The 26,539-nt window shown below is 44.5% G+C and overlaps 2 protein-coding genes across 3 annotated transcripts in view; one reads left to right on the plus strand and one right to left on the minus strand.

Annotated features, from left to right (window-relative positions):
- st6galnac3 (ST6 (alpha-N-acetyl-neuraminyl-2,3-beta-galactosyl-1,3)-N-acetylgalactosaminide alpha-2,6-sialyltransferase 3) overlaps positions 1-26,539 on the minus strand; it is a 76,509-nt gene that overhangs the window by 41,215 nt on the left and 8,755 nt on the right. For both annotated transcript variants that reach the window (XR_008832550.1, XM_056420949.1), the window contains exon 2: positions 8,231-8,425. Coding sequence is in view for 1 of the 2 variants with exons in the window: in XM_056420949.1 (XP_056276924.1) it covers positions 8,231-8,425 (195 nt within the window). In the remaining variant the exon portion in view is untranslated. The remainder of the gene's footprint in view (positions 1-8,230; positions 8,426-26,539) is intronic.
- On the plus strand, positions 22,595-24,831 carry LOC130197955 (tripartite motif-containing protein 16-like). Its single transcript, XM_056420948.1, has one exon. It carries the CDS (start codon positions 23,322-23,324, stop codon positions 24,474-24,476), a length of 1,155 nt encoding a protein of 384 aa, XP_056276923.1. The 5' UTR covers positions 22,595-23,321; the 3' UTR covers positions 24,477-24,831.

Consider the following 26,539-nt stretch of genomic DNA (forward strand, 5'->3'; position numbering starts at 1 on the left):
AGGTTTAATTGTACTTTTGTCTTTACTATATTTATCGAACAACTTCAGTTACTTTGCAGATTCAGATTAATAAAGCAAAACATTATCAAACAATTGAATTAAGTATTATTACATGTTACGGTGAGATAAGACTTCAAGCTACCCAGAAGTGTATTACATAATTAAAATTATCCCCAGCTTTACCAGTTAAAACATTAAAGCATTGTCCACATAAATACATCAATAATAAAACCAATAATAAAATAAACATTATTTTGAAATGGGCCATTCTGCATAACCCTGTTACATGTGGTACTTTAACTTTATGTTGTACTTTTAATTAAAAGCTGAATGAGTAGGATTTTCCTACAAAACTATGTATAGACTGATACAAAAATTATCCCTCTTAACAACATCAATAACCCTTACACCGCTTCACTTTATATACACTTGGATACACTGTGTACACTTTTCATTTCCTTTTCTATTTAAACTCTTAAATTTAATGTGCCCTGCTATTATATTGTATTGTAAATAGTGTAAACATGTTTGCTCCTCCAACAAACACATTTGCCCCTGGGGATTAATAAAGTATATCTAATCTAATCTCTCAAGCATCACTTATGACCCACTAGAAGTCTGAGGCGTCTGTATCTGCAGAGAAGCCTCTGGCTGAATCATCTTCTTTTCTTTTCTATTCTACTGCGTTCGGCACATCTCTGGGCGTTAACCTCTTTAAAAACATAGCGACCATGTGCCAGAACTTAAGCACTCGTCCAGGGAACGCAATTATCAGCTGCCACCTGCCAAATATAGAGTACATGTTGGCTGAGTCCACATTTAATGTCATCTGCCATGAATTATTGTAGACTATTTCCAAAAATAGTCATGGCTTATGGTATGATATATTACATATCCATGCTGTCTAAAGTGCTCTACAAACATGTCAGTGGTAGTGAGGAATACATTAGTTTAGTTAAGTTTATTTCGAACAGCAATAATATACAAAAATCTAAATTTCAACAAAAGAAGAAAGTGGCTAACCGAAAGGGTCAAGGCTGAAGCTATCAAGCGTATAAGTGCCCTAACCTATGATTTCACGAAAAAACTTATTTCAGAGAACCATATACATATACCGAAATATATATATATATATACAGGACTGTCTCAGAAAATTAGAATATTGTGATGAAGTTCTTTATTTTCTGTAATGCAATTAAATAAACAAAAATGTCATGCATTCTGGATTCATTACAAATCAACTGAAATATTGCAAGCCTTTTATTCTGATTTATTGCTGATTATGGCTTACAGCTTAAGAAAACTCAAATATCCTATCTCTAAATATTAGAATATCATGAAAAAGTATACTAGTAGGGTATTAAACAAATCACTTGAATTGTCTAATTAACTCGAAACACCTGCAAGGGTTTCCTGAGCCTTGACAAACACTCAGCTGTTATAAATCTTTTTTTTTACTTGGTCTGAGGAAATATTAAAATTTTATGAGATAGGATTTTAGAGTTTTCTTAAGCTGTAAGCCATAATCAGCAATATTAAAAGAATAAAAGGCTTGCAATATTTCAGTTGATTTGTAATGAATCCAGAATGCATGACATTTTTGTTTTTTTAATTGCATTACAGAAAATAAAGAACTTTATCACAATATTCTAATTTTCTGAGACAGTCCTGTACATATACACATGCACATACATATACATATTCACACACCCATATATACAGTGCATCCGGAAAGTATTCACAGCGCTTCACTTTTTCCACATTTTGTTATGTTACAGCCTTATTCCAAAATGGATTAAATTCATTATTTTCCTCAACATTCTACACACAACAACCCATAATGACAAAGTGAACACAGTTTTTTGCTAATTTTTTCAAATCTGTTAAAAATAAAGAACGAAAACATAACATGTACATAAGTATTCACAGCCTTTGCCATGACACTCAAAATGTAGCTCAGGTGCATCCTGTTTCCACTGATCATCCTTGAGATGTTTGATTGGAGTCCACTTGTGCTAAATTCAGTTGATTGGACATGATTGAGAAAGGCACACACCTGTCTATCTAAGGTATCACAGTTGACAGTGCATATCAGAGCATAAACCAAGCCATGAAGTTCAAGGAATTATCTATAGTCCTCCGAGACAGAATTGTATCGAGGCACAGATCTGGCAAAGGGTACAGAAAGATTTCTGCAGCATTGAAAGTCCCAATGAGCACAGTGGCCTCCATCATCCGGACATGGAAGAAGTTTGGAACCAGCAGGACTCTTCCTAGAGTTGGCCGCCCAGCCAGACTGAGCGATCGGGGGAGAAGGGCCTTAGTCAGGGAGGTGACCAGGAACCCGATGGTCACTCTGACAGAGCTCCAGCGTTGTTCTATGAAGAGAGGAGAACCTTCCAGAAGGACAACCATCTCTGCAGCACTCCACAAATCAGGCCTGTTTGGTAGAGCGGCCAGACGGAAGCCACTCCTCAGTAAAAAGCACATGACAGCCCGCCTAGAGTTTGAAAAAACGCACCTGAAGGACTCTCAGACCATGAGAAACAAAATACTCTGGTCTGATGAAACAAAGATTGAACTCTTTGGCCTGAATGCCAAGCGTCATGTCTGGAGGAAACCAGGCACTGCTCATCACCTGGCCAATACCATCCCTACAGTGAAGCATGGTGGTGGCAGCATCATGCTGTGGGGATGTTTTCAGCGGAGGAACTGGGAGACGAGTCAGGATTGAGGGAAAGATGAATGCAGCAATGTACAGAGACATCCTCGATGAAAACATGCTCCAAAGCGCTCTGGACCTCAGACGGTTCATCTTCCAACAGGACAACGACCCGAAGCACACAGCCAAGATAACAAAGGAGTGGCTTCGAGACGACTCTGTGAATGTCCTTGAGTGGCCCAGCCAGAGCCCTGACTTGAACCCGATTGAACATCTCTGGAGAGATCTGAAAATGGCTGCGCACCGCGCTCCCATCCAACCTGATGGAACTTGAGAGGTTCTGCAAAGAAGAATGGGAGAAACTGCCCAGAAATAGGTGTGCCACGCTTGTGGAATCATACCCAAGAAGACTTGAGGCTGTAATTGCTGCCAAAGGTGCTTCAACAAAGTATTGAGCAAAGGCTGTGAATACTTATGTACATGTTATGTTTTCATTCTTTATTTTTAATAAATGTGCAAAAAACAGTTTTCACTTTGTCATTATGGGTTTTTGTGTGTAGAATGTTGAGCAAAATAATGAATTTAATCCATTTTGGAATAAGGCTGTAACATAACAAAATGTGGAAAAAATCAAGCGCTGTGAATACTTTCCGGATGCACTGTACATATACACATACATAAATACACACACATACACATACATCATACACACACATACATATTTACATAAAACAATAAACAAAACAAAAAATATAGAATATATAATACATAAGATTAGGCCCTGCACACATCCAAGAGGAAGCTGCGAAAATGACGGACGCAGGGACGAAAAAACACAAATTTAGTGAGAAGCTGCAAGTGGACAAAGCTTGTTCCCAAACTAGAATTTATCTGAAATCCTACATATTCTGCCTGAAGTAAGATTTTTAATGGAGGTCTCTGGCGTGTATTTATAGTATTTATATAGTGCAGTATCACAGCTTTTACTGAATAAAAGATCAGAATACTTTAAAATACAGTTAATGTGTGAAATACCATCAAATAGAAGATTACTTTAATTAAATAAGGTGCACATAAGGGGGAACCACTTAGATGCAGAGTGAAATACCATCTAGCGCAATATAGTTACAAATTTAAATTTGAAAGACTTTGGTTGATGAGGGCGGCACAGGGGTGCAGTGTCTCCCCAGTATGGGTGTTCTCTGGGTGCTCTATTTTCCTCACACAATCCAATGACATCATTTAATTGTCTCCAAATTGTCAGTAGGTCGGGGTGCTCCGGTACCACGCCTGGTAGGGCAGATAACCAGCTACTAAGGCTGAGGCCTCAGCAGTGGCCCACGTTTGAATCCAACCCACAGCCCTTCGATAGATGTTTTCCATTTTCTCTTCTCCATTCCTGTCTATCTTCAGCTCAACTGAAAAAAAGCCCCAAAAAATAATCTTGTGAATGGCTTCTGTCTATATTTCACACAGACACCATCGACCTGCCTACGGTCAACCTCCCTGTCGCCCAATGTCACCTCGGATTGGCTCCAGATTTCTCAAAAAAATGAATCACAAAGAAATCTATAAAATAGAACCACTTTCTGTACTCATGTTGGCCATTGTGTACATTTCAAAGTGCTTAAACTTTAAAAAAAAAAAAAACGATTTAGGACAACAACAAAAAAATACCAGAGGCATTCTCTCTCCATCTGTGAAAGAGCAGAGGCAAGAAAAGATCAATGTTTTCTATTTCCCCTAAAAGCAGAGCAGGAACATTGTATCACACCTGAAGGACCGACTCTATCGAATGAGGAAAATAAGGCCATTCCCATGCTCGTAGGTTATGTATTACACATGCTCGCAAGAGGTTTATAACAGCTGAAATGACACCTCACTGTGAATCGTGTACGACTGCCTCACTGTCCGGGAGAAATATGACCGCTTCTTGAGGTGTAGCTGTGTGCTTAACAGAGGCTCACGGCTCACACAGCACGCTTTCACTCCGGACATAATCGCTCAGGACACCTTGCACAAGAATATCACCTTGACCAGGCATCCACTATGCTGTCCATCCTTTGTCAGAAATGTCGGGAGCATGCAGAACACTTTATACTCCAACATTCAGACCAATCACTCCCTCTTCTGATTTTCCAAAGAGAACCTATTGGTGGGATTTTTGAGCTGAGAAGAGGCCTAATTCTGCAGAAGCTGCCAGTCTTTCCTGTGATTTGCATTTGTCTCCATGGGGAGAGGCCAGTGATTTAAGTCTGCTTGTCTGGAGGCAGAAGGAGGTGCAGACATAGAGATTGGTGTAAGGCGTGATTGCCTCTGGGCCCATGTTCAGTGGATGAAGCTCTCCGGAGGCAGAGGGTGACGCTCTGCATTAATCTGAAAATATCAGGCTGCTGAATATTAGGCATCCACTTCTCGTTACGGATAAACGGATCCATCGCAACTCCAAATCTAGATTTAACCGAAAGCCCCAACCGAAAGCACCTGTCAGAGGAAAACATGCACGCATCTCTGCAAGCAATTATACAAGTTTCCTGCGTGATTATTCAATATCCACCGGCACAATTTCAGTTTTTTTCCCCGGCTGCCTTCCCAAACTACAAACACGCAGCTCGGTTTTTAAATTTTTTACGCTGTGGGAATTAAAAGGCTTTGATTATTACATTTTCATAAATTGTGGGAGGAATATGCAGCACAGAGCTGTTTGAAGGAGGAAGAATAGGATCACGGACATGGGTGTTTGAAATGACAAAGGAATAATGCACACAAGAGACATCAAACAGGCATTTACAGATCCATCACAGAGAATCTGATATAATGAATAAAGAAAATCCTCAAGGATGAGCAGTGCATTTTGAATACGCCATAACTATCAAGGGGTGAAGCTCTGTGATGGCAGGTTAATGTTAACAGAGGGTTATAGAATATAATGTGCACCACAAGATAACCTATGTGTGTCACTGACACAGTAATAGGACACATTTAAAAAAAGTTCTTATTATATTAGATTTTAATGCTGTAAATTATGGAATGAACTTCTTTCATGTTCCAATGATGGGTCAATAAATGATGTACAAACTACAATAAACTTCCCGAATCACACTCAACTTCATATGTTACGTTTCTCTCTGTTGCCTTGATTACTGAAATATTACCAATTAGATCTATTTTTTCATTTATTTGTCATCTTGAATTTCCTTTTAATGCTGAACTTGTAGCTGCAATATTGTGTATAGTTTACAGATGTTTTTTTTTATATACGTGGGGTTGTATGAGATACTTGTCCATAGTCAGTGTACGTATTTAGGATCTATTTAGACTCTACCACAACCACCGCCTGAACACCATGTCACTACGGACCTGCAAAGCTCTTCTTTCAGACTTAAGTCTCCCTCTATGCCTCCAGTATCAAATGTCATTCAGACAGACTTCACCAAATAACTCTGACGTTGAAATGTTGTTCTCTCCGCCTGATAAGACAGTTTGACCAAAAGCCCAAAACAGGCCTTGGACTGTCTCCCCAAGAATGAGTCAATCATTATAAAACCAGCTGAAAAGGGGGGAGGAGTGATGGTAATGGATAAGGAATACTATGTTGAAGAAGCCTTATGGCAATTGGAGAACCCTTAAATATGATCTAAATCCATTACATATGACACATATCACATAGGAGACATTGAGAGGGATATTCTTCATGGCTAAGCAGGCAGGGTGGACAACTCAGCAAGAGCATGATCTCCTGTAGTGTGAACATCCTAGACACTCCCGTTTTACATATTCTCCACAGGAATATATTATATCATCAACAGGAATATTATATCATAATGGATCCCTTACAGAGCCTCCCTCTCAATTTCTAGACTTTCAAAATAAACCTTTGGTATCACAACTGCCTTCATACATTCAGGATACTACTCATGTTTTATAACCTGTTGTCATGACTACATGTTGGCAGAGATCTCACACACACACAAAAACCGATATGAACAAATCAAACCGTACTGGATGATGTATACACAGTATTAGTAGATAGTATTGAACAATACTGATGCTCTGTTTTTATGCTTTGTGGCATTATCTTGTTTGTTTTTTTACAACCGGAGCTGCAGTCTCCTCGAGGAGGCGTGCTCGGGGTGCAGAATGTGGTGGTGAGACAGAGCTGATGAAATATTGAGCAGAAGATTTGAAACGGCATCAATATATTTGCTTAAATGTGGTCTCTGTGGAGGTTAGAGGAAGTTAGCACTTTTATTGTCTTGGTCTGAGTAAAATGATGTCATGTTAGTCAAGAAAAAAGCCAAAGTGAGATTGTAGAAAACAACAAAGGTTCAAGATCACCAGGGATCCGACTTTTTGAATCCAAAGTTCAGTAGATATTACACACATTGCAAAGTATGGAAACACTTTGGGACAATGTTTCATACGTTGCCTGAAATAGCAGCATGAGACACGGCAAACGCTGCAAGCAACCTCTGTCATGGACAACGTTATGGGTAATATGTCACTGTCATTCTCAACAGACGATTCTACAACTGGAGTGCACCCACCCATATGTTGACGTCCATGGTAAATGCATTCAAACGGCCCAGATTGAGCTGACCGTGGATGTTTCAATGGAGCAGAGCCGATGGGGGAGGGAGAGCTAGAAACGGACTTATGTGTCAACGTTCAGTTTAAGATGATTTTAAGATGATTTTGGGGCTGCTGTCAAAATAAATGTATGAACGATTCCTGACTGACTGATATACTCGACTTCAGGACATCTGACAACATACTCATAATGAAAATCAAATATTTTACTCAACCAAAATAGAAGTTTTCCAAAGTAAAAGTCCCTTTAAGTGTATTATTCAACTTTTATTCATGGTTGGTCTTCGAGTGTCAAATTTCTTCGTACGTTTTTTATCTGCCCCACCTAAGAATAAGATTAGTTTGAAAAGGATCCTACACTCAGGCCTACACTCAGGACAGGTTAGTGCTCTAAGTGTCCATATCCCTGCTAAGACGTGACTTCATGGACCACCGAATGGTATTAAAAAATGTGTCGATGGCTAATTTGATTAACCTTTGACTGAAAACTTTTATAAAGTTCATAACAGCACTATAAGACCACCTTTCTGCCTTAGACTGTTCTTCTCCTTTTTTTAATTCTGCTAAGTGGGTTGTGCTGCCCGCCACCTACTGTAGTCATACACTGACTATGATTAAGTATCTTGTACAACCCATTTAATATTACAAACTTGACCTTTTAAGTTAAAGACACACGCTCAAAGATTTCCATTGAAAAAATATGTCTGAGTCACAATATATCACGAAAGCAGCAATATTTATGAATTTGCAGAAATTACAAACTAGGTGAAAGAAATGTGTAATTGCAGCAGGCAATGTATCACGAAGCAAAGTCCAGTCAAACATCTTTGAACAGATGAAACCAATATGAAGTTTTAATGAATGAAAATGCTGTTTCTGATTCTGCCTGGTGGTCAGTGTGTGTGTGTGTGTGTGTGTGTGTGTGTGTGTGTGTGTAGGTGTGTGTGTGTGTGTGTGTGTTTGGTCCGAGTCCCTCACCTCCTGTTTGGGGATGCTCACATAGCCCAGATGAGGCTTGAAGGCCTTGTACGGCTGCTTGGAAAACATCCAGTGGCTGCTGAACGTCTGCCCGAACACTGGCTGCAGGAGAAAGTAGGGCTTCTCTGAGTAGTTCACCACGACCACGAAGAGCGACACCACCACAATCAGACTGGTGGCGATCAGCGACTTCCTCTGTGGGGGGAGAGAGAGAGAGAGAGCACTTTAAACAACTTGTCAGTAGTTTAATAGCTGGAACTGAAGAGTAAATCCAGGTGAGGCTTTCCAGTTGCATCGTGAATCAGCCAGCTGACAAATAACAATAAATATACTTTGAAAAGGCAAATATTTCTTATTTGCAATACAACAAATATATTGTGTGAAAGAAACAAATATACAACATACTGTAACTACCAGGCAAGAAAAAGAAGAGGATTGAAAATTATTTTGTTGGACGTAATATATTCCATTTCATTCCATTATCCGAACCTCTTGTGATGATTCAGTTTAGTTATGGTTTTGTTGTGTGCCTTTTTGTGTTTTTCTTCTGGCTCCTCCCAGCAGCAAGCGAGGCACACCTGTTTCCACTCACCTAATCACCTGTGTATAAAGGCCCAGTCCTCTTGCCACTTCCCTGCCAGATAATTCCTTGTGTTCGACCCTACGGTGTGTCTCGCTGCTATCCTGGATTTGTGCCTCCTGTCTCTGACGTCTCCGTGCCAGCCAGCTTCCTGCCTCCACTGCCTTTTTCTTTGCCTCTGCTTATCTAAGAATAAACTTTTTGCTTTTGATCATCTCTCTAAGTCTTTTGCTTTGGGGTCCAGTATCTCTAGGACGTAACAGAATTATCTGGCCACAGTATGGACCCCGCAGAGACTGAGAGAATTAAGCAGGCTCTTTCCTCACAAGGAGCTCGTGTGGGGCAGCACGAACGAGCTCTGCAAGGAATCATGGAATCCCTCCAGAACCTTGATGCCGGTGTAACTCAGCTCAGCAGCCGCCTGACCCAGTTTTCCACCCAGCTCAACGTTCTGACGGCTCCAGCTCCTGCTTCACCGCCTCCAGCTCCAGAGATTCAAGTCATTCATCCCGGCCAACCCCGTGAACCATTCATCCCCACCCCTGTGAGGTATTCAGGTGATTCAGGGACATGCAGTCAGTTTCTTCACCAGTGCTCCCTAGTCTTTGATCAGCAGCCTTTAACTTACTCCTCTGACAAGACTAGGATAGCTTTCGTTATGAGTTTGTTATCGGGTAAAGCGTCTGCATGGGCGGTGGTCATAGCCAAGGGTAATCCAGCTATCTATAACTCCTTTCCTGTGTTTGAGACCGAAATGCTTAACGTTTTTGACCACCCGCTTCAGGGTAAGGAGGCGTGTCGACTCCTTTCTTTACATCAGGGTTCAGAGTCAGTCTCTACATACTCCATTGATTTCCGCAGTCTTGCAGCAGAGAGCGGGTGGGGTGAGGCGGCTCTACAGACAGTTTTTTCCCGTGGATTAAACGCGGAGTTAAAGGACGAGCTAGCTGCTCGAGATGAGACCTCGTCCCTTGAGGAATTAATCTCTTTAGCCATTCGCTTAGATAATCGCCTTCGTGAGAGGCGTAGGGAGAGAACAGGCAAGCAGAGATTCCCTCTCCCCTTTTCCCAACCCAAGTCACCACGTCCGGCTGGACAGTCTGCACCTCCTAACCCACGCCTGGAGCCGTTTCCCTACCGGGACCCACTTCCATCAGCCTCCTCATCTCTAAGCCCAGAGGAGCCTATGCAGCTTGGGAGAATGAGGCTCTCACATGCCGAACGTGAACGCCGCTTCCTCCAGAAGCTCTGCATATACTGTGGCCAGGCTGGCCACATTCGAGCCAACTGTTCCGTCCTGCCAAAAGAGCAGGCTCATCAGCCAGGGGAGGGGCGCTGGTGAGCCATACATCCGTCTCCCCTGCCCTCGTTAATCGCCTCCAGTTAGCCACAGACCATCAGCCCACCCTCCCCCAGCCCATCAGGGGCTCACACCTCTGGAGCACCCTCCATCAACTCAGCGACGCCCCTCGTCATCCTGGAGAGAGCAGTCACCAGGCTGTTTAAAAGCAGAACCGCCGCAAGGGAGCGGGCACGGACTCCGACTCCTCCTCCACCCTGAAGCACTGTGCGGACCAGCTGTCTCGGTGTTCACCGACATCTTCAACACCTCCCTGGAGACATGCCACGTTCCAGCCTGCTTCAAGGCCTCCACCATCATCCCGTCCCCAAAACCCAAGATCACAGGACTCAATGACTACAGGCCCGTCGCCTGACCTCTGTGGTCATGAAGTCCTTGAACGCTTGGTCCTGTCACACCTCAAGACCATCACCGACCCACTCCTGGACCCCTGCAGTTCGCCTACAGAGCCAACAGGTCTGCAGACGATGCAGTCAACATGGCCCTTCACTACATCCTCCAGCATCTGGACTCCCGAGGAACCTACGCCAGGATCCTGTTTGTGGACTTCAGCTCTGCCTTCAATTCCATCATCCCGTCCCTGTTGCAGGACAAGCTCTCCCAGCTGCACGTGCCCGACTCCACCTGCAGGTGGATCACAGACTTCCTGACCGACAGGAAGCAGCACGTGAGGCTGGGGAAACACGCCTCAGGCTCCCGGACCACCAGCACGGGTTCCCCCCAAGGCTGTGTTCTCTCCCCTCTGCTGTTCTCCCTGTACACCAACAGCTGCACCTCCAGTCACCAGTCCGTCAAGCTCCTAAAGTTCGCGGATGACACCACCCTCATTGGACTCATCTCTGGCGGTGACGAGACCGCCTACAGGTGGGAGACTGACCACCTGGTGACCTGGTGCAGCCAGAACAACCTGGAGCTCAACGCTCTGAAGACAGTGGCGATGGTTGTGGATTTCAGGAGGAATGCAGCCCCACCCGCCCCTCTCATCCTGTGTGACTCCCCCGTCGACGCTGTGGAGTCCTACCGCTTCCTGGGCTCCATCATCTCCCAGGACCTCAAGTGGGAGCTGAACATCGGCTCCACCTCCAAGAAGGCCCAGCAGAGGATGTTCTTCCTGAGGCAGCTGAGGAAATTCAACCTGCCAGGGAAGATGATGGTACAGTTCTACACGGCCATCGTTGAGTCCATCATCTGCTCCTCCATCACCGTCTGGCACCCTGCAGCCACAGCCAAAGACAAGCGCAGGCTGCAGAGCATCATCCGCCGGGCCGAGAGGGTTATCGGCTGCAATCTGCCTTCCCTCCAGGTCCTGTTCACTTCCAGGTCACTGAAGCGGGCCAGAAAGATTGTCGCCGACCCTTCCCACCCTGGACACTCCCTGTTCGAGTCCCTCCTCGGGAGGAGGCTGCGTCCATCATGACCACGACCTCCCGCCACACCAATAGCTTTTTCCCGACGGCGGTCGGGCTCATCAATGGACCCCGGGACTGACTGACTGTCACCCCCAGGACTACCACCTCTTCTTCCACCTTCCTCTCTCCTCCTTCTTCCCGCTCCTTCCTCTTCCTCCTCCTCCCTCTTCCTCCCACTCCTCCTCCCTCCTTGCGTTGATTGTTGTTTGTCATGTCCAAATGTTGCACCTTCCACCAAAAAAAATTCCTCGTTTGTTTGTGAAAACATTCATTCTTTGGCAATAAACCTGTTTCTGATTCTGATTCTGATTAAAGGGTACTGTTTCCTGTGCACAAGTTTCCCTTCCCCTCCAAGTCTTAGTGGATTCAGGGGCTGACGAGAACTTTATTGACTCTGATGTTGTTTTCCAGTCAAATCTTCCCTCAGAACCCCTTCCCGAGCCCAAGGACATTTTTTCTCTTGATGGTAGACTTCTAGCCCGTGTAACTCACCGTACTGCCCCAGTGTCACTGTTACTCTCAGGTAATCATCATGAGACCATTTCCCTTTATCTCATTCCCTCACCCCTTGCTCCGCTTGTGTTAGGTCTCCCCTGGCTTAAACTCCACAACCCACACATAGACTGGACCACCTTATCCATCATCAATTGGAGTTTGTTCTGCCACTCTCACTGTTTGCACTCTGCCATACCCACCACTGTTACTTCCAAACCTGTTCCCCCTAAGCCTGTTGACCTCACGTCAGTTCCCTCGGAGTATCATGACCTCCAGGAGGTTTTCAGCAAGGATCGTGCCCTGTCTCTACCACCTCACCGACCTTATGACTGTGGCATTGACTTGCTCCCCGGTGCTCCCTTGCCTCTGAGCAGACTATATAATATCTCCAGGCCTGAAAGGGAAGCCATGGAGACTTATATCACTGACTCTGTTGCTACTGGTCTCATTCGCCCTTCTCGCTCTCCATTGGTGGCAGGGTTTTTTTGTTGCCAAGAAGGATAAGACTCCGCCCTGTATTGATTTCAGGGCTTGAATGATATCACAGTGAAGAATAAATATCCTCTCCGCTCATAGATTCAGCTTTTGGTTGCTTCCATCAAGCCACCATCTTCTCAAAGTTGGACCTCCGAAATGCCTACCACCTAGTAAGGATAAGGGAGGGAGACGAGTGGAAGACTGCATTTAAGACTCCTGGGACATTTTGAGTATCTTGTTATGCCTTTTGGGTTAACTAACGCCCCTGCTGTGTTTCAGGCACTCATTAATGATGTCCTTCGTGATATGCTTAACAGATTTGTCTTTGTTTATCTTGATGATATCCTCATTTTCTATCGTGACCCCCAAGAACATGTCCAACACACGAGGTTGGTGCTGCAGAGACTGCTAGAAAACAGACTTTATGTGAAGGCTGAGAAGTGTGCATTTCATGTTTCCTCTGTTTCATTCCTGGGTTTTGTGATCGAGAAAGGGCAGGTCAGAGCCGACCCTGCCAAAGTCATGGCAGTGGCCGAATGGCCCACTCCTACAACGAGAAAGCAACTCCAAAGGTTCCTTGGTTTTGCCAATTTTTACCGCAGGTTTATTCGTGACTATAGTCGAGCAGCCGCCCCACTCACCAAGCTCACCTCAGTTAAAGTTCCCTTTGTGTGGTCATCTGCAGCTGAGGCTGCTTTTGCTAGGTTGAAGTGTTTGTTTTCCTCTGCTCCTGTGTTGTCTCATCCTGATTCTTCAGCTCCTTCGTAGTCGGTGGATGCCTCCGACACTGGTGTCGGGGCAGTCCTCTCCCAGCGCTCAGCCTCCGACCAGAAGTTGCATCCCTGCGCCTTCTTTTCCCGCCGGCTCTCCCCGGCAGAAAGGAACTATGATGTGGGCAACCGGGAGCTGCTGGCAGTAGTCTTAGCCCTACAGGAATGGAGGCACTGGCTGGAGGGCACGACTCACCCGTTTGTGGTATGGACTGACCACAGAAACTTATCGTATCTCCGTTCTGCTCGTAGGCTCAACTCTCGCCAGGCTCGGTGGGCGCTTTTTCTGGGCCGGTTCAGCTTCACCCTCACCTATCGGCCAGGCTCACGGAACGTCAAGGCGGATGCCCTGTCACGTCAGTTCGCTCCTCCGGTTGAGGAGTCCTCCGTGGGGACCATTCTGCCATCCTCCTGTGTGGTGGGAGCAGCCAGGTGGGAAGTTGAGAGGGTGGTCCAGGAGGCACAAGAGGACCATCCAGCTCCTGAGGATTGTCCACCGGGTCGGATGTTCGTTCCACCGCACGCCAGATCTTCAGTGCTCCAGTGGGGACATGATGCTAAGATAGCTTGCCATCCAGGAGCACTGACTCTAGGCCTCCTCCAGCAACGCTTCTGGTGGCCCTCCATGTCCTCTGACACCAAGGAGTATGTCGCCGCCTGCTCCGTCTGCGCCCGCAGTAAGGCATCCCACCGCGCCCCTGCTGGCCTTCTCCGCCTCTTCCCATTCCTCATCGGCCTTGGTCTCACATCGCCATGGACTTCGTGGACGGGTCTTCCCCATCGGAGGGTAATACAGTTATCCTGACTATTGTTGACCGCTTTTCCAAGGCCGCACATTTCATTCCCCTGCCTAAATTACCTTCTGCTCTGGAGACTGCTACACTAGTCACCCAGCATGTTTTTAGATTGCATGGCATTCCTCAGGACATTGTTTCAGACAGGGGTCCGCAATTTACCTTTCGAGTTTGGAAGGCTTTTTGCCAGGCGTTGGGGGCGTCGGCCAGTCTGTCATCAGGTTACCACCCGCAGACCAATGGCCAGACTGAGCGTGCTAATCAGGACCTGGAGGCAGCCCTTCGCTGTGTCTCTTCTCGCCATCCAGTCTCCTGGGCCTCCCACCTGCCTTGGGTTGAATATGCCCACAACTCCCTGGTTTGCTCCGCCACAGGTATGTCTCCATTCATGGCTTCTATGGGGTTCCAACCCCCTCTCTTCCCCACCCAGGAGAGGGATGTGGCAGTTCCCTCAGTGCAGGGGCATCTTCGGCGTGCCCGCAGAGTCTGGCATGAAGCCCGGGCAGCTCTCACTCGCACTGCTGCTCGCAACCAAAGACTTGCAGACCGCCATCGCACTCCAGCCCCGGACTACCAGCCCGGCCAGAAGGTCTGGTTGTCCTCCCGTGATCTTCCACTCCAGACTGAGTCCCGCAAACTGGCACCCAGGTACATTGGGCCGTTTGTGATTGAACGGATTATTAATCCCGCTGTGGTTAGGCTCAAGCTGCCTGCTGGCTTGAGGGTCCACCCATCATTCCATGTTTCACTGCTCAAACCAGTTTCCTCCAGTCCTCTGAGTCCTCCGGCCGAGCCCCCTCCTCCCCCCCGGATTATTGACAATCACCCTGCTTTCACCGTCCAGCGGTTGTTGGATGTGCGTAGGCGAGGCCGGGGGTTCCAGTACTTGGTGGATTGGGAGGGATACGGGCTAGAGGAGCGTTCGTGGATCTCCCTTTCCCTTATTTTGGACCCTGATCTCCTTAGGGACTTTTATATTAGGTACCCGGACAAGCCTGGTAGGACGCCAGGAGGCGTCCGTTGAGGGGGGGGTACTGTGATGATTCAGTTTAGTTATGGTTTTGTTGTGTGCCTTTTTGTGTTTTTCTTCTGGCTCCTCCCAGCAGCAAGCGAGGCACACCTGTTTCCACTCACCTAATCACCTGTGTATAAAGGCCCAGTCCTCTTGCCACTTCCCTGCCAGATAATTCCTTGTGTTCGACCCTACGGTGTGTCTCGCTGCTATCCTGGATTTGTGCCTCCTGTCTCTGACGTCTCCGTGCCAGCCAGCTTCCTGCCTCCACTGCCTTTTTTCTTTGCCTCTGCTTATCTAAGAATAAACTTTTTGCTTTTGATCATCTCTCTAAGTCTTTTGCTTTGGGGTCCAGTATCTCTAGGACGTAACACCTCTAATCCTATTGAGGGCCGCGGGGAGCTGCAGCCCATCACAGCTAATAGTAATAGAATTAATAATAAAATACACACATGATATATAATCATTCAAGCAGAGCTGACAAATGGTTGTCTAGTTGTCGTACTTTTTTTTTTTTCACCACTTCGGCGTGAAATATCTCAACTATTGGATGAGTAGTCATGAAATACTGGACCAACATGTTCCCCAGAGGATAAATCCCACTGACTGAGATGCTCCGGTGACGTTTCATCTCGCGCCACCAGCAGGTTGACATCTGTGACAGAGTGAAATATCGTGGCGGCTAAAGAATGGATTTCCATAAATATTTGTCACAGATATTCAAGGTCCCAAGAAGATAAATTCAGCTGACTTTGGTGATTCTCTGACCCGTCACGGTTTTCCCTTTTTCAGTGAAATAACTCAACCTCCTTTGAAAGAACATCAATCCTTTGAAGACTTTTTTAACTTTTAATTTTGCACCGTCATCAGGTCAGACTTTTAATTTCATTAACTATTTGGTTGATGAAACTAACAACATTCCCATCAGCTTCAGCTTGACTTTCTTTATCGCATGCTAACAGATAGCACACATGGTAAACATTGTACCAGCTGCTATGCATCCGCAGCACGTTAGCATCACCACAGGGAGCTCGAGTTACCACGGTGTGACTACAGTTACAATCACAGGCAGAGGATTAGGGACCTCGTAATCCACATTTTCTGTTTCAGCATCTCTGCTAAGAAAGCAACAGCTGGGGCGTCTTTGTTTTAAATATTGCAGAACACACAAGGATGGTCTGACCATAAGAGGTATTATGGCCTGGCAAAAAGAGCTAAGTGATGAATAATGCATAAGAAATGGGAACTATTGGAGAAACTATTGGCAGAGCTGAAGAGATCAATGTGCAGAAAAGAGAAGAATCAGAGAATGATGAAAAAAGCTGCGTTGTGCTCCAATATCTCAGAGCCTGAGGTGATAATAGATTTCGGGCAGTCAAAGATGTGTTTTATTTATTTTTTTCCCCAGGAAACTTCAATAACCTGCTTCTAATCCAACAAACAAGACCAGTGGGAACTCCAGGTTTTTAGGAAGTGGTGTTTCGCACATTCTTTGAAGTTATCTGATGGTGAGACGATTGGAGGTGGCGTGCTGTAGTGGTGAAGCCCCCGCCGCCAAAGTGCCTGCACCGCCACACGCTCTGATCTCCAACATCAAACATCCCACGGGACGCGCCTGAGGCTTTGCTTTTCAGACACGAGATCAAACATTTGGTGGTGCTGCCCTGGCATTCTACCGATTGCATGTATGTTACATCATGCAATCATGTCATGGCATTACCGCCCATCTTTGATCACAGAAGGCGCTCAACTTTGATCTTGTCTGAAATAGCACAAAGAGGACAAATAAGAAGTGCTTGATATACTAAAAGTATTTTACAAAATGGATCAGTTTCCTGAAAGGACATACCGTCTGTTCTACGTCATTCCAAAAAAAGAAAATGCATTTTTAGGTTGTTTCTGAAAATGTGCTGTGAAAGCTTGTCATCAGGAATCCATTATGGAGCATGAAACCGACCGCTTGTAAAGCAAAAGGGCAGGTAAAAAAAATCCTGTGCTCAGTCTGCAGCACTGCAACATCCATCTGTTCTCATGAGGACCGAACGTTTCCGTGTCTCTTTCAACCTCAATCTGGCCACAAGTCACAGGGGAAATTATGTGCCAAACTCTCGGGGCGATTGCAAGGCTCGACGTGGGCGTAGCGGGGTGCGAGACTCGCGACCGCTCTCCTAGTTTGCTCGTCCATCAGGGCGATCACGAGTCGTTTGACGGAGAAGCTGACAGGCTGGACATCGAGAGAGGCGAACAGTCGGGGAGCTGGGGAGCGCCAGCGGTAATGTGGACTCTGACCACGAGCAGTGAGGCAGTAGAGCGACGATGAGGTTTCAACATTAGAGCTTTCGGTCAATGTTAAAACATTTTGCTTAGGGAATATGACTCCATCCGCGACTGCACCGGTCTTGTTTGTGACCATCAAATCAGAAAATGATGGTCATGAACTGCAGAACCTCGTCTGGTTTTTGCCCCAGGTTGTTACATTTAACAATCTGCCACCGAAGGCTTTGAGGTTTTATTTTTATTTTTTAAAGGTGCTAAAACCCACTCTGAAGAGTTCAGGATCTCAGTTCTCTGAAAGAGTGCGAGGGATCATCGTGACCCAGGACACTGAAGTGCTATAATCTTCTCTTGCTTGCAGTGAGCCTGTATGACTCGGTTTTATAGAGAAGGGAAAACGGCCAGAGAGTTATTGCTGGTGACCTTCTAATTAAAGCATCCGTAGCTCAGAAATTAAGATAGCAAGTAGTAGAATATAACTACCGGGAGGTCCATTTACTCATGTACTGCACTTAAACCTAAAAACACAGATTTCAGTGTCAACAGGTTATCAGCACAACGTTGACACATCATCTTTTTTTGGTAACCACTAACTACTGAGAGAAATATCTGTCTCTTTGGATAATAAATTCTGCACTATGTTCCCCAGCTACTTGCCGCCTGTTGTTTGGTGCTGGGCAGGTCGTGTACAGGTGGTTTATCAGAGCTTTCTCTCTGCAAACAGCTGCGCGCTGCGGATGGAAACGGCGCTGGGAGAGCGAATAAAGAAAGTTAAGCTGCAGACCGGACAAGAGAGACAATGACCAGCGACTCACAATGAAGCGCCTTTAACGCAGAGCTGCATTTGCATGTTATCATTCTTTGTCGGTTTATCACTGAGCGACTCCTTTCACATTGTTAGTATAGAAATATCCAATATAGTGGTTGAAGTAACATTTTCAATGCAGGACTTTAACTTGTAATGTGTTTTTTTATAGTGAGGTAAGTTTTATTCAAGTATCTGAAGAATTCCTCCACTTCTGGCAAGAACATATTCCGTATGAGGATGCGACTATTCAGAGTTTTGTATGTACCGAGGAAAATAAATATCTAAACATCAATTTCTATATAAATCACTGCAGCAGTCCCCTACTTAGCATAGACCAAAGAGGCAATACATTTGAAAATTACAAAATAATAGACAAGAAGTGCCCCCATCCAATCGTGTGATGAATGAAACCACATCAGCTATTTATTTCCCCATACATATTGTGCAATCAAAATGTCCCCTCCATTAGGCTCTATCTGAGCATGAAGAGAATACAATTTCCCATAAAGCCTGACGCTCTCGCTCCATAAACAACAGGACCGCACTGTAGCTCAATCCAAAAAAAATAATCGCAATGTGTATAGGAATAATGAGAGGCTCAACCTGAAGAAAATAGCTCATGAAAAAACATAGCTGGTAGCAATTTTCGAGTGGCTCCTGGGCAATGGGGGGGAAAAGAAAAAGAAAATTACATTTGCAATGCAAAAGCGCTCCGTCCCAGGCACCTGGTTCTTGCCACCACGGTCCAGTGAGCAGTTAAAATTCCATTTCAATTAATGCGTTTGGGAGAATATTTACAGTCTTTCTCTCACTCTTCTTCCTCCTCCTCTCCGCCTTCCTGCTGTTCTTCAGGGGAATGAGACCGGAGCACAAACAAATAACCACTCTTGAGATTGAGAGTGGGGGTCCAGACAAATTACTTAATTCCTGTCATATTCCCAGCCAAGGTCTCGCTTCAAAAGTCATCCAAGTACGAGATAACAAATTATTATTTGAGGTCAACGCTTTGCTGCTGGTGACACGGTCACGCACAAGTTCCCCTCTAATGTAACCGTCCAGCACTCTTGACTGCTCCGGGGCCTGTGCAAGAGAATTAATACAATTTCTAGATGTTATTGCATTCATGAGGTTCATGAATGTACGAATAATTAAATTCCTGAGCTATTTACACAAGTCTTTTGGGTCCTTACTCATCACTGAGGTGGCAAATTATTATTGTCTTTCTCTTTCGGTTACAAGTAAAAGTGTCAAGAAACATTATTAGCTAAATGTACTTTAAGTAACAGAAGTGAAAGTACTAGTTATGCCAAATAAGTCCACTGATATATGGTTGTTTAAGATGAAGCTGGTTTTAAAGTGTTGGGCTGTTTAATCTGCGTGTCAATATGTATCCAACTATAATTCAGACCGACAATAAATATGTCTGCGTCTTGAAACTAGCAAATAAGACTTTGTGGACTCTTTTCCAGACTAAACTGACTAGATAAGAGGGACAGTTTGTTTTACTCATCAATGCATGTTTGAGAAGCTCATCATTTTGTAGAAAAATAAATCTGTAAAATATAAAAAATATCACATCAGATAAATGAAGACAAGTACAAAAATACAATATTTCCCTCTGAAATGCCCTGAGTAAAAGTGCCATGACATGTCGATACTTACAGATCTAAACTATACTTAAGTACACGTCCTTAGTGGTAATACATGTTGAATTCCAACACCATTCTCATTTGATAATGTCTCTGCATTAATGAACTGAAGTAGAGAAAACTAATGCAACGAAAACAGAATAATGGTGTTTCTCCACACGCTGCATCCGTATGAACGAGTGGCAGCAAAGTTCATGGCTCATCAGGGAGGTTCGCAGCCTGCTGGTCCCAGCAGAGCCAAGCAGAGCCCAGCAGGGGGCAGTCACCTCACACAGCCATCATGTGGCGGAGGAGTTAACCCTCTCCTCACTATTGCTCTGCACTTGAGACTTTCCCTTTTCTTTTTTGGGGGTTACTGCGTTAATTTATTTACATTCCAGCAGCAAGAATATTCATCAAGTGTTCCCATCAACAACAACAACAACAACAACAGAGAAGTCACACGCAACGACTGAGAAGTGTGCCAGTGTCGCACCACACTAATGTTCCCCACTGTGGAAGACATGCAATTCATGGCTATAACGTATCCTATGAAACCATCATGCTTAGAAATTAGAGTCGCGTTTACTCAGATTATTAACTGCCATTGACTCGTGTCAGTTTGTTACACCATACTTTATTCATAGTGTGCATACTGTCGTTTGCAGCATATCAATAGAAGAGAAAAAGTGAAATGTAAAAACATAGTTAGCCAGTATTTAGCCGGTACTTTAGGCAACAGGGAAGAAATGTGTACACAATCACTGACTAGATCTCAATATAATATATGTATCAATATTTATAAATTAATTATATCATGGTGTGTATATATATATATATCAATATAAATGTAAATGTATAAATAAATAATACCGTGCACGATGATTTTACAGTCCACCAGCCAACCTGATTTGTATGTGATGCCGTGAACTTGAACAATTATTTAAATTATAATATGGGAGTTTTGAGAGGAAAATCATCTGAAGTGGAAATGCTAACTAAAACACCTCTTTTGGTTGTCAACCACGGGATCAATCTCAAACCATGTGTTGAATTGCATAAGCTTTTCAAATGTTTCCTTTAGCTGAAAAGTAACAGGTATCTCCAGCTGTCTAACAGCGGTGCAGTCAAAAGGAGAATATTTCCCTGCCAGAGTGAAGGAAAGAGGAGCAGAAAATGAAAAGTGCATGTACCTCAAAAGTGTGTGTGAATGTTGACTACTTCGCGGCACACTGTATTCTTACATTAAAACCATTGCTTAGATGTTCTGTTCTCCCACCACAAGAACAAAGCGTCCTGATGCTGCGGCCCTCGGTGCGTGCCGCGTCCGTTAAATATCTCCCTTATCAGCGGTGACATATGAAAAGAGAATCCTTCAATCCAGGTCAAATGAACACGAATCTGCCCTGTTGGAGTGATACGGCTTCATTATTGTACAGAACATCACACAGAATCGTAATCTGCTCCCAGAAAAAAGAATCTGTTTGCTTTTATGAGTGGGGCAACCAAAAGGTGTGTGTGTGTGTTGTTGTTGTTGTTGTGTGTTTTATTCAGTCAAGCATTGCAATACAATATTATTATATGTAATATACAAAACAGAAAGACTGAAATGGTATAGTTAGAAGCAAAAATGCTTATATATTCCTATCTTAAATTATTATAATCAAATAAATCAGAAAATGTATAGTGTGTGTGTGAGCATGTGTGTGTTTGTGTACTTGTATGCGTGACTGGAAAGCAGTCAAAACCCATTTGACGAATGCATATCTGATATCAAATGGAACATAATCCCCACAAGTATAACGGATTAAACACTCCACAACATTCATTTGCCGTTCTGAATCCAGAGAACTTTTGGGACGAGGGGACAAATAAAATAAGAACAAACCACCCACCATATGCTCGCAGAAAGAGTTAGGGCGCTCTACGCTTCGGCTGCTCCCGCTGCTGCTCGCTCACTTGAGGAAGTGAGGCGTTTGTCAGAGTGAAGAAGAAGAAGAGCTCTTTGAGACGCTCTCTGTGGGCAGAACGAGTCTACCTGTCTAAAACCAGGCGTATTAAGACTGAATGTTTGAGTTTTCCTGCTGCCATAACGACTCTGCTGTGGGAGAGATTGACGTCCCTATCCATTTCTTTCATACAACCCTTAACACTCCCTCTCCTCCCTGGATGTGGCTCTTTGGTGCGTTTGTCGTCAATATAAATAATGTATTCACGGATAAAATGCCAAAACATTTGCTTGTTACAGCTTCTACAATGTGATGATTTTCAGCTTTATGTCATGAATCATCATCAATATAAACGTATGTTCTGGCTTTTGAAGACACTTTTATAACAATCATTTGTCAACCACTTTATAAGCTTTATAGACTAAACGACTGTGAGCCGAACAGATTGTAAAACATCCTGTTTGCCTTTGTCCAGACCATCACTCATCCTTATTTTCACTACTACAAAGTGTGATTGTAACTGTTTTATTGTCATTGTTATTTGTTGAGCTTAGTAAAAAGTAATAAACTGTATATCAAACAGTAAAAAACATGAATAAACAGCAGGAAAGCAGGGACAGCCTTTTCTCTATGAAATGCATCTGCATTCATACGCAGAATCTGTTGGCAGCGCGACGAGATGTTGGTCTCGTCGTGCTGACCAGTCGCAGGAGAGCCGGCTGAGTGCAGGTTAACGGGTTGTGTGCAGGGCTAAAGTCAGCTGATCGCTCGTGACAACAATCCAGTTCTACAGGTCGTCAAGTTGCTCACCGGACTGTAAACAATGAGCAGAGGGGAAAAGGAAGTCTTGACCCGGATATCTGCTGACTGCAGACCAAAGAAATCCGTCCCGTTGCCCCCGGAGGCTGAAACGCTGTCAGAATGACCGCTGACGGGCTCCGTGGTTCGGGACAGCCCGACTATAAAGATAACGTAGCTTCATGTATCAGACAACCTGCTTCACTCATTTGTCTTTTATGGGAAAAATGAGACTTAAATCCTGTTCCCTCTTCTACGATATCTATAACTTCTATCGTCGAGCGTTATATTTAGAGAGATATGTGAGCCAGAATGTCTCGCGGCATTCAGCCACACAACACAACAATCAGCTCTCAGCAACAAAAATGGAGACGAAATGAGTTCAAGAGTTCAAACACAAGAGTTTGTTTTCAGATTTTAACTGAGTAAAACTTTGGAAATGAGGAAACAAAGTTTGCATTGCCAGCGCTGCTCTTCTTCCTGGAATGAACCACAGCTTTAAAAACCCTCCCCTTCTTCTTCCTACTCTGCAAAAAGGAGAACCCCACAATTTTCTTGTTCTCTCTCCTTCAGATTTACAGTTTTACAGATGGGTGTAAGTTAACCAAGATGGCGGTGAAGTGCAGCAGCTGCCGGGCCCCGTTCACTGCAGAGACACATGGTGTTAGATCAGAGCTCAAAGCACAGTCGCTTCTGAGGAAGTGAAACTCAGACGGGCGTTGTCTTCGAGAGGTAACATGGCGCAGAAAGGAGTTCGGCTGATCAACATTGTATCTGTTCTCTGTTTTCTCTGCTTCATGGATTTTCATAAAGGTTGCAACACAGTCTCAGCTGCAGCAGAAAGGCAGAGAGAGGTGGAGGGGAGTCCACTCAACATCCAGCAGAGAATCCAGGACAGAGAGAAAGACCTGAAGCTGCTCCATCGGGAGGTGGAGGCCCTCAACCTCTCTGCTGATGAAACAGTGGCGGCCAGTGAGAAGATCTTCACTGAGCTGATCCGCCTCATGGAGAACAGAAGCTCTGATGTGAGGCAGCAGGTCAGATCCCAGCAGAGAACTGAAGTGAGTCGAGTCAAAGTGCTTCAGGAGAAGCTGGAGCAGGAGATCGCTGAGCTGAAGCTGCTCTCACACACAAAGGATCCACACGACTCCCCCTCGCTGTCACCACTCAGTGAGTCTATATCCAGCTTCATCATCCGTCCTCTGAGATACTTTGAGGACGTGACGGCGGCTGTGTCAGAAGTCAGAGATAAGCTACAGGACGTCCTGAGAGAGAAATGGACAGACGTCTCACTGACGGTGACTGAAGTGGATGTTTTACTGTCGCAACCAGAGCCCAAGACCAGAGCTGGGTTCTTAAGGTATTCACAGGAAATCACTCTGGATCCAAACACAGCACATACACGACTGTTATTATCTGATGGGAACAGAAAAGCAACATTAATGGGTGAACAGTATTATCTTAGTCACCCAGACAGATTCACTGATTTTAATCAGGTCCTGAGTCGAGACAGTCTGACTGAACGTTGTTACTGGGAGGTGGAGAAGACTGGTGGAGGAGGATTTTTCATAGCAGTCGCATACAAGGCCATCAGCAGAAGAGGGGACGGGGATGAATGTGGATTTGGACTCAATGATAAATCTTGGGTGTTCGATTTTGAACCTATTGGTTATAGCTTCTTGTACAACACTGACCAAACTCTCGTCTCTGGTCCCCAGTCCTCCAGAGTCGGAGTGTACTTGGATCACAGAGCAGGTATTCTGTCCTTCTACAGCATCTCTGAAACCATGACTCTCCTCCACAGAGTCCAGACCACATTCACTCAGCCTCTCTACGCTGGACTATCATTTTATCTTTATGGATCCACTGCTGAGTTCTGTAATCTAAAATAGACAGAAGTCATTTTAGGGTTAAACTCTGAGTTTGAACTCTTGAACTCATTTAGTCTCCATGTGTGTCGCTGATAGCTGACTGTTGTGTTGTTTCTTCAGTGCACAGAGATCAGCTGTCAGTCAAACGTTGTGGGCGGTACTTTGACCTCTTGCCATTATTGTTCTGTAAACGTCTGACTTCCTGTAGGTGGCGCTCTTTCCTTTGTCTGTTTATCCATGGAGGCGCTCACTGCTCATGACGTTTGTTTTCCTGAACTAACTTTTCTCTGCATGAACATTTAAACTTGATCATTGAACTGATGGGATGTAAAACAAAATTAATGTTTACATGATGATTAAACAAACATGAACAAAGGGCTGTCTTCTTGTCTTCATTGCAGGGTTTCATACAAAGCTGATGGAGAAATTGTGAAAATGACTAGAGGTTTAACTTTAGTGTGTCCTTCAACTTAAATCCAGCCATGTCATTCGAACCCTTCCACCTCCTGAACATTTAAAGATTATATTTCGGGGCGGTATTTTAATATCAACAGTATTCTTTCCAACCGTCGGTGGAACTTGAATCCTTTCAGTCGTTCACAAAAAAAGAACTTCCGCTGCCCACTTGTGTTATGACGAGAGCCATTTCAGCTTCATCCTGCTATAATATCGGAGTTTTTAAGTAGCCAGCTCTTAAATTCACAGATGGCCAGCGGGCAGAGCAGGCCGCGCTGCTGGCCAAGGACGAAGCTGCTATGTCGTAATGAATCTGCCGCTCAGCGTCCACCACGACCTGACTGCAAACACTTAGTTTGCAATCGAGAGAAGACGCCACATTCATGTCACTTTCCAGCGGCAGAGCAATTATTTCCCCCCATCTCTTTGTGTTTGAAGGGCGAAGGCAGGGGAGGAGACGTGGCTGTTGAGAAAAATATTGACCAGAGAAAATCCATTTCAATTTGCCAAATGCCAGCGCCGGATTACTGACATTTAGCAACTGATATTTCCCCTGAAACTCAATGATACCCCTCCATAACTCCATAATAGAGCCCCATCTTATTGGTAGGGATGGCGCACAGCAGGACTGCTCACACAGAGAATGTGAGTATATAAAGCAGCAGCGCAAACTACACCAACGTTTGAGAATCTAAAAGTAAGAGACAGACGGACTGATGCAGCACATCTTCGGGAGGATGAGGGGAAGAAACGGCGTCGCCAATCTTCTTCTCCACTTGAGTAAACAGACGCCCGGCCTCCGCTGAGATGTTCCTCGCGGCGTTATTTGTTACAGAAATGTGTCTGACAAAGAAACTTCTCATCAGGAATGCTGGAGACAGAAAGCAGCAATCACTGAATTTCCAGGTGGCTCGGTAATAGAGAAATAAATAAAATGGGCGCTCAGCCCAGATGACTGAGATTGGTATTTCTGACATAAGTAATTATTCTAAAAGTTAATCAACAGAGCCCTTGAGGGATAGTCAAGCTTTCCTTTCTGTTGAAGGACGTGCAAGAGACAGCTTCATATTCGCAATATATGCAATAGGTCCATGCTGATAGCAATATTGGCTGATACTGAGTGGGATGTATTCTAGTATATAGTAGAGTGATCTCTTCGGTACAAACGGTCATGAAGACATTGCTTGTAAATTACCACAAACGTAGTTTGCTATTTCTGTACTGCAATTATTAATTGTATTACATATCAGAAGATGTATACACCCATACCAATATATCTGCAATAACCCAGTATCTGTCAATATACACACATAACTGAGGTCCATGCAGGCGTTTTGTTAAAAAAATAATCAGTCTCAGAAGTAGAGATAACCCTGAGGAAATCAGCATCATTGTTCAAGCAAAAGCGCCAACATGCTCCTGGTTCCTGCTCTTGTACTGTGAGTTCTTAGATCTGATGATGGCATATTTAATATCTTTGGGGTTGAGACTGTTAAAACTGTAATTGTTAACCTTTTTTTATGTTTAATTAACTCCACGATAAATGGGCTACTTCAGAAAATGATTAACTGCGAATGATGTTAGTTACTACCCCCGACACTGGACTAATGACTTATGGGGAGTCCCAG

This window comes from Pseudoliparis swirei, chromosome 8, assembly GCF_029220125.1.
Source record: "Pseudoliparis swirei isolate HS2019 ecotype Mariana Trench chromosome 8, NWPU_hadal_v1, whole genome shotgun sequence".
Classification (NCBI taxonomy): Eukaryota; Metazoa; Chordata; class Actinopteri; order Perciformes; family Liparidae; genus Pseudoliparis; species Pseudoliparis swirei.

Bases quoted from the DNA above. Each gene is read 5' to 3' on its own strand.
- LOC130197955 (XM_056420948.1), top strand. From the start codon at position 23,322: ATGGCGCAGAAAGGAGTTCGGCTGATCAACATTGTATCTGTTCTCTGT.